This window comes from Zea mays, chromosome 1, assembly GCF_902167145.1.
Source record: "Zea mays cultivar B73 chromosome 1, Zm-B73-REFERENCE-NAM-5.0, whole genome shotgun sequence".
NCBI classification, from domain to species: domain Eukaryota; kingdom Viridiplantae; phylum Streptophyta; class Magnoliopsida; order Poales; family Poaceae; genus Zea; species Zea mays.
In genome coordinates, this window is record NC_050096.1 from 282,902,046 (window position 1) to 282,910,492 (window position 8,447).

At 43.1% G+C, this 8,447-nt stretch overlaps 1 protein-coding gene across 1 annotated transcript; it reads right to left on the reverse strand.

Moving 5' to 3' along the window:
* Window positions 1-1,012: 1,012 nt before the first annotated feature.
* Window positions 1,013-7,623, reverse strand: LOC100279262 (uncharacterized). Its single transcript, NM_001360953.1, has 19 exons — window positions 7,308-7,623; window positions 7,033-7,187; window positions 6,829-6,916; window positions 6,496-6,726; window positions 6,270-6,365; window positions 5,961-6,149; window positions 5,670-5,829; window positions 5,439-5,569; window positions 5,139-5,309; window positions 4,785-5,057; window positions 4,403-4,597; window positions 3,734-3,937; window positions 3,470-3,539; window positions 3,239-3,387; window positions 2,608-2,916; window positions 2,472-2,531; window positions 2,126-2,278; window positions 1,925-2,035; window positions 1,013-1,675 (listed from the first exon to the last, which is right to left on the reverse strand). The coding sequence occupies exons 1-19, from the start codon at window positions 7,515-7,517 to the stop codon at window positions 1,178-1,180; spliced, it is 3,453 nt and encodes a 1,150-aa protein (NP_001347882.1). The 5' UTR covers window positions 7,518-7,623; the 3' UTR covers window positions 1,013-1,177.
* Window positions 7,624-8,447: the final 824 nt, after the last annotated feature.

Below are 8,447 nucleotides of genomic sequence, written 5' to 3' on the forward strand. Positions count from 1 at the left end.
TCGGTCGGCACGGCGATTTGGTCAGGGTTGCTTCTTGGCGAAGACAGGGCCTCGGGCGAGCCGGAAATACGTTAGCCGCTGGAGGGGGGCCTCGGGCGAGGCGGAGATCCTCCGGGGTTGGCTGCCCTTGTCCGAGGCTAGGCTCGGGCGAGACGTGATCGCGTCCCTCGAATGGACCGATCCCTGACTTAATCGCACCCATCAGGCCTTTGCAGCTTTATGCTGATGGGGGTTACCAGCTGAGAATTAGGAGCCTTGAGGGTACCCCTAATTATGGTCCCCAACAAGTTTATGAAAAAAACGTAGAAGTCAAGGTATATGACTAAGAGCAATATGTTTTCAAGTCTATAGGAAACTAAGAATGGGGACTAAGGACATTACACAATACATGGTTTATGAAATTGAAGACTTCAATAGCACATTTAGCCACTAGCTTGGTAGCTGCAAAACATGATAATTAATAGATTTGCTTAGTTCTAAAATAACAGAGCAGTAAAGAGTTTACCAGCTCATTAACATGGCAGCAATACAACACCATAATTTGGTATGTAACAAAAAATACTTATTAATGCGAGTAAATGACTATTAGTGCAATCTATTCATTAAGCATAAAATTATCTTAATCATAAAAATGAGCACTTGAGGACTGTTGATCCATGTAAATAGCATGTATGTCTTCTTCTGTATGAAGCAAACTCAGGTTTGATCCTTATTATATTCATTAATATCAATGAGCTTCCTTATCCTTTGTCATTACATTCATTAATTTTTTTGGCCTACCATAAAAATAGAAATAACATTTGTTGTTTAGCATTAAAGCTACGACATTTAGCAAAGCTAAATTAGGCTAAAGCAGTTCTAGCTGAAATAGCGGTTAAAAGTGTAATATCGTAGATTTAGATTCTTCGGAAGGTTATTTCTATAGAAATAACAGCGCTATAGGCAGTTATTTTAATTTTTTAAACCATGTTCTACGGTGACAGCAATCAGCAGGATGGAGGAACTTCTGATTCTGATGACATAGCGTGGAAAAATAAAAATAAAAAATGTACAAAGCAACACATCGAGACCATGAGGCATTCGTGTAACCAAAGCTGACGTTTCCTATCTCTCTCTCTCTCTCTATGCCTTTTGTGCGTGTGCGCGATCAATCTACAGCAAATCCTCGCCCAAAAAATCACCGTTTCCTAGAGCTATTCTTCGAGTGCCGCCTCGGCCTGGTGAGGAGCTTGAGCATGCTGTCAGTCAGGTCCAGCGGCGAGTCGTCGTCGTTCTCGTCCGGAGCCTTCACGCCGGAGGTCTGCGTCAGCCACCCCAGCGCCTCGATGGCGGCGTCCCGCTCCGCGAGCTGCTTGTTCCGCTTCGGCTTCCCCACGAACTGCATCCCCTTGAACTCCACCACGGCCCTGAACTCGTTCGTCTTGAGGTGCTTCGTCTTGTACCTGGGCGGGGTGTGGCCGGCCCGCATCAGCAGCGTCTGCAGCAGGCTCTTGGGGTTCATCCCGTCCTTTATGAGGTTGCTCTTGCCGTCGTCCTCGGGGCTCCGGAGCCGGGCCCGGCTCGTCTCGCGGCCGAACACGAACCTCCCTTCGCACAGGTCGCCGGCGGCGAGCTCTTGTACGGCGAATAGGATGTACTTGCCTTCCTTGTGGATGTCGAAGTTTGGGTCTTCAAGCTGGACTCGAACAAATAAATTGTCGGATCACGCAAAAAGTATCACAGTCAGACTGTTGACTGAAACAAAGCACATATCACTGCTCAAAGACTGTCAATTTTATTGCATACCAGAAGGGTTTCTACTGATGTTTGTTATTATCGTTCACTAGAAAATGTTTGTTATTATCGTTCACTAGAAAATGGAAATGCATATTGACAATCTAGAGAACTCCTTTGAAAAGTGAACCGATTTGACTGCATGACTCACCTTCTGCTGTATAAGTTTATCGAGTTCTTCTTTAAGTTGCAGGTAGCATTCAGACAGGCTGGGGTCCATGAAGAAATCAATGTAGCCATCGAGCATCTTCAAGTGCCCGGCCTGAAACATAACAGCTAGAAGCCATAAAGCACAGCAACGTAAACACAGAAATCCATGAGAAAAACTATCTGTTAGTAGAACGCGATGTACCATGCCTCCTTTTGCTACAGCACCGCCAAACAAAATCAATATGGAGTCTGATACTCCGGTTGAATCACGGATGAAGACAGCATTCACCTTCACCTTCTCACCAAAGACCAGCCATGGATATGGGATGGTCTGATATTTTGCATTCACTGAATTCTGAATTTAAGAATAATGTCAGGAATTCAAACTTAGAAATCAGTGCTACTTTGGTATCAGTAGGTGTTTAAGCATGGAATCGCTTGCCAACTTGAAAGGTATCATAGCATATGATAGCAGGGGTGATTAGATAGCTAGATACTAAACAAGGCATTGCATACGAACATTTCAGGACATTCTGCTATGCACTTACAGCATAAAGAAGAACTTGCCCGTCATCCATGGTCTTAAAGGACATGGAGCTTTCTCGATGCTGCAAAGGAAAAAGGTCAGTTGAACTGTTAATTCCAGCCTAACAAAATGGATAGTAGTTGTCAAGAGCTGTTTACCACAACAGATGCTATCCCAGGAAAAAGCCCAGAACATATAATACCGCGGACCAATGATTGATTATGGCTCAAACTGTTGTTTGTATTCCCATCAGAGTCTATCAAACCGGAATCCTTTAAAATATAGCTGAATTGCTTCCGGAGAGAGTGAATGGCTTGTAGTGTTTGAGAAGAAAGGAAATTTCTCCAGCAGTATTCATAAGCAGACCCTTCTCTCTCTGCATCCTTCCATCCTTCATAAGCCCGAACAAGGGCCATATGATCACTATAATCCTTTGCTGAGAATCTAGCTTTTGCTGTTCCTGCCAACTAATATATAAAGTAATAATATGAAAAACAAGCCTTCTTACCTTCATGCAAAATAAGCTTCTTGCTAAATAATTGCTGAGAATCTAGCTTTTGCTGTTCCTGCCAACTAATATATAAAGTATAATATGAAAATTAAGCCTTCTTACCTTCATGCAAAATAAGCTTCTTGCTAAATAAAAAGCACCACATGCATTTTTTTCAGTACTAAAGTATCCCTTACTGTTTCATAAATATAACTTTTTTCAAAAGGAAATTTTGATTCGCAACCAATACTCAGACACTAATATATATATACACTAATAGCAGAAATTAAAAGGCTTACATCCTTCTTTTCCTGTGGTAACAGGAAAGGATCCCGAACACTAAGCCCAGCAACTACAGTAAGTATAGGATCTATGCATCGAAAAACTGCACCCATTATGAGCATCTTTCCCAATTTTGGATCAACTGGAAGCATGGAAAGGTATCGTCCTGCAAAATTGAATAAGGAAATCTAAGATTCAGTTCTAAATGTTTCTCCGGAGCATGCAGGTTACCAACATACACTGCATACCAAGATCAGTAAGGTTCTCATTTCCATCTAATGCTCCAATCATCTTCAAGAATTCCACTGCATTCTCGACCTACGTGTTTATCAAGTGTAAGTGGAAATAATTCAAAATCAAAAGAAGGATCTTTTGCTACCTACTTAAAAAATGTATATGATGTGCACATGCTAGAAAAAAAATCGGTTAATATGACACTATATCCAACAAAGACACAAAGGCAATGAGAAAAAGGGAATATGGAAATGCCAAAGTATGATTTAAACACATACAGCTCGTGGTTCTGGAGGCTGTAGAGCAGCTGATAGGAACTCCCCAATGCTTCCAACTTGCAAACTTTTTATCTGCAGACATAATGAATTCAAAGGAGTTCTAAGAAGCTCTGGAAGCTGATAGTCTGCAAATGCATCATACACACATCTAGGGTACAGATGGTAGCATTCTCCAGGTTGCACACGGCCAGCTCTACCCCTCCTCTGCATTAAGACAATGGATACTATGAGAATTGCCGCGAATCACAAAGATGGATAGATGGTACTGTAAACAAAGTGGCCAAGTGTGATAATATATGTGCCAAGAGGTTATGTTCAAATTTGGCTCGTTGGGATTTCTTTCAATTGTTATTGTTGGTCTTTTCTAATTGTAACCAGTGAATACTAAAACAGACCAAAAAGATACCTTATGAAAGGTTTGAGAGAGAGAGAGAGAGAAAGAAGAACACAGAAGGGTTAATAGAGTTAAGGACTAATGCAATTAAACAAACATAAATAACCCCAGATGTCAGCTGAATAAATAGGTCTTTTGACCTTTGGTTTTGCCAATGGAACAAAGTTCTTTTAGTCAGGAATTGGGATTATAATTGAACAGAAGTCTCATAATTGAGTCAAACAAAAGATCTACCGGTGAAAGATGAAACAAGCAAACAGAAGCTACGAATTCACCTGACGGGCAGAAGCTTTCGAAATCCATGAGGGGAGTAAGCATGGAGTATTGTTTAGAGCATCATATGTGGTTTCCTTTGCTTTACCACAATCAACAACAAAAACGATATCATTTATTGTAATACTTGCTTCTGCCATATTTGTGGCAAGGACTACCTTCCGAACATTAGGAGGTGGCTTCTCAAAAATTAGCCTCTGTGAACAAGATAAAAATGTAGATGTGAAACACAGAAGGGATGTTTGGGATAAAATACATCAAACAGCTAATAAACAAGATAAACCTGTTGTATATGGTATCAATTTAGGCACAGTACAATAGTACATGTGGTCCAAGATATAGTTACATCAGCATCACTATGATATGCCAGATTAGAGCAATTACCTGCTCAGAAGTAGCCATAGAACCATGGCATGCAAGCAGAAAAACCCTATTCGGATCACCTAACAATGGATGTGCTTTCAGTTGATCCTTCAAGCAACTAATATCGTCCCATCCAGTCATGAAAACTAAAACAGCACCAGGTCGCTCTTTGCGACATATGTGGCACAGAACAGCCTCTATGAGGTTGAAACCTATGCAATCAGGATTCCAATTCACTAGAGAATCACGTGTCCTGGAGCCATAGATCTCGAAGCTTGAATTTTTAAGGGCTTCCTGCATAGTACATAAAGAGTATCAGAAAAATGTTTAACAATAATTATATTAATTGACTTCTGTTTAGAAAAAAGGAAGTACCTCGACAAGTGTAGTAATTTGATTTTTCCTTTTTCTAGGCAATAGCTGTCTCTGAGTTTTCCAGACTTTATCTTGCCCGTAATCATCAAGTTGATTGCTTGAGGTCAACTTGTAGCCTGACCTCTCTAATATGTCTTCCAAAAAATGTGCCCTTACTGGATGTGTGAACCCCTGAATTAACATTCAAGAGAACAACACAGATATAAGATCAGTGCAGCTTTGTCAAAGTTATGGAAGGTGAGAAAGGAACAGTTTACACAATATGTGAGATAACTTCGGTGCAAAGGCACAATAACTCACAGGAATATGGATAGTTGGCGCTCCTCCAAAATAACTTGAGAAGAGTTCCGCGTTTAGAGTAGCGCTCATCAATATCAGCCTCAAATCACGGCGACGTGATAACAGCTCTTTTAGTACAATCAACAGGAAATCTACAAAACAATGCAATGACATAATTGTGGTGAACTAAACAAAGATATAACATATAACCTCAAGAGCAGTAAAGGGAGCAATCTAAACATGGTATCTAACCTTCATTCATGCCCCTTTCGTGTATCTCATCAACAAATACATGAGTCACACCATTCAAGTTTCGGTCACTCAGTAAGCGTCTTAGTAAGATGCCACTGGTGCAGAAAAGCAAATGTGTATCTTTCCCCTTAATTCCCTCCAATCGGACTTTATAGCCAACCTATTAAAAAAGCTAGTATCGTATGCGAATACAATAGAGAGAATCTAGTAAGGACTTTTGTCCTTGTTCCTTACACATATTAAAGATAAACTACAGTAGCAGAAATTGACAAAAGGAAATTTCTGACTTACCGATTCACCAAGATTTTCTCCTCTCTCTGTGGATACCCTTTCTGCAACTGCCATTGCAGATATTCTTCGTGGCTGTGTACAAATTATGTTACAAAAAGCCCCTCGACCAGACTCAATTTCTGATTCCAATACAAACTGAGGCAGCTGTGTTGTTTTACCACACCCTGTCTCACCAGAAATTACAATGACCTACCATTTACCATGTTACAAGAATGTCAGAGAAATAACCAAAAAAAGGGTTACTAGTCATGCCTTACAATGGTTTATATGCCTGATAGATGTCCATGTATATTTTACAATATTGCATACCTGATTGCGTGCAATGGCTGCTAGAAGCCTTTCTTTTTCTTTGTCTGCTGGAAGGGATCTCCGGAATTCTAGCATCTTAGCACCTTCGGGTGATTCCTGTGTTAGAAGTACAATGAAATTACCCATTTTCATATCTGATTATGAGAGCTGCAGAAGGCTTTTGTAAATCACGCATCTTCTTTAGCTAATATGTACAGAATTACAAACCATATGAAGTGTGTCATACCTGCCAACTTCTCTGAAAATTCCGCATCCGAATGCTCTTCCTCTGAAGTATCTTCTCCATGACTGACCGATCAAGAAGGGAATCATGCTGCTCATCCAGGTTCGCATTCTCAGTCATGTCAGAGCCATTTTTTGTGTTGCCACCACATTTATTCAGTGGTAAGAATGCGCGGTCTAGGTGCTCCTGCACAAGTCCTTCAACTCTCCTCTGCAAACCCAGCGGGATTACCACCTGTTTGTTTCCACAATGAGTAAATAATAAACACCTCTTAGGCACTAGCAAATTGAAGTGCAAGTAAGACATGATCATGCCATTGAAATCAACAGAACAAACCTCTCTTTGCGGCCGCTTGTCATCCAGATCAGGCCTGTAGTTCGGCAGTGGTACCTTGCTCGCAACCACGACCCGTCCGTACATCTCACTGACATTTCACACCCGCCCACAAAACAGCGTTAATGTTCCATTCCATTCAGTTATTTTTCCCAACAAATGCGTGGATAGTTGGTAAGCAGGAGCTGAGAAATGACAGCACAAAACCTGTAGAGTCCCATCCTCTTGGCGAGGTTGGCTATCTGGTCATAATCCCGGCGGTCCCTCCGGTCCCTGGAGATGATCTCCTGTTCCTCCGCGTTGCGCTGCAGCATGCTCAGCTTCCACCTCCACTCGTCGATGTTCGCCACCGATGACGACGGCTGCACGTGTAGTAAGAAATCATTCCGAGGCGCCGAACAAACAAAGAAAACAAAAGAATTCCGATGCAGGTCACATCGAGGTATCATCCGTGTGCCTGCTGAGCTGGATGTAGCACGAACCCGGAGGTCCTCGTACTCGTGGTCGTATTCGTCGTCTGAGAACTGCTCGACGGCGCGCTCCCCGACGGGGAAGCTGCAGAAGGAGTGGCGGGAGAAGCCATTGAAGCGTCGGGGGAGGAGAGCCGCGAGAGAGATCGGCGGCAGGCGGCTGGGTGCGTGCGGGAGCGGGACGAGGAGGATGCCCAACCCGCGACGCAGGCCGCGGCGCATGCTACCCGTGGCTCGTTAGCTCTACTGCGGCGGCGGCATGACAGGAGATGGAACTCAGGGGAGGCACCGAGCCAGCCAGCCTGCCAGGCAGCGCCAGCGTTTGGGAACGTAGCATAGGGCCTCGCAGCGGTGGGCTCTTGTCTGATGTTTGGGCTGAAAGTATTGCATTTTTACATGGGCTTTGGTATTCACTTTCGCCTGCTTATAGACTGTCTACAAGGTTATTGAGCCGTTTGGACGGAATCTTCGGATCCGAATATCTCTTCATCTTTATTTCTACTCTATCCTATTAGTCAACTCCAGCAGTTCACCTAAAGTGTATCCATAAACATTATTCTGCACTGTAGACTGCATTGTTCGTAAAGTAGACTTTGAATATGAGTATGGGTATGGTAAACCACTGGAGATAGTCTTAAGGGGCAAAGTGAAGGTCCACGAGAGCAAGAAGTGAACGGGGAATGAAGTTGTTTGATCCTACTGTTGTTTCCCTAATTATTGTTTTCGATCCTACTTTAAGTAAATTTGTGTGCACACGCTCCGTGGTTCGGACGGTGTGCTCGGTGGGCGCAATATTTATACTAGTTCGGGCAGAACGTCCCTACATCTAGTCTTCGGCGACTCACGCTACCGACACATTTGTTGCTCAAAGCTCGTAGTATACGTAGGGATTACAAGCGGGCAAGAAAGGGAGGAGATCCCAAGTCTTTTATGCGTGGGTGGACCTAAGGACTATGGGACTAAAGTTCTAAGCTAAGCCTTGGACATCGCGGTGGCTCGCGCCTTAGCTCCGGCCTCTGGGTCTTTTGGTCTCATCGAGCGTGTGGTCGTCTTCCGTTGAGTGTCCTCCTTCCGTTTCTTGGCCGACCTACTCCTTTTATAGGCCAAGGTGGGGGTCGACTATCGGTAGCTTCCTCGAGAAGGGACTACTAC

Excerpts from the sequence above, each read along its gene's own strand:
- LOC100279262 (NM_001360953.1), bottom strand. The coding sequence starts at position 7,517 with ATGCGCCGCGGCCTGCGTCGCGGGTTGGGCATCCTCCTCGTCCCGCTC. Across the intron at positions 6,917-7,032 it reads AAGAGGATGGGACTCTACAG|TGAGATGTACGGACGGGTCG; the intron begins GTTTTGTGCTGT and ends GTGAAATGTCAG. Across the intron at positions 6,366-6,495 it reads ATTTTCAGAGAAGTTGGCAG|GAATCACCCGAAGGTGCTAA; the intron begins GTATGACACACT and ends CTTCTAACACAG.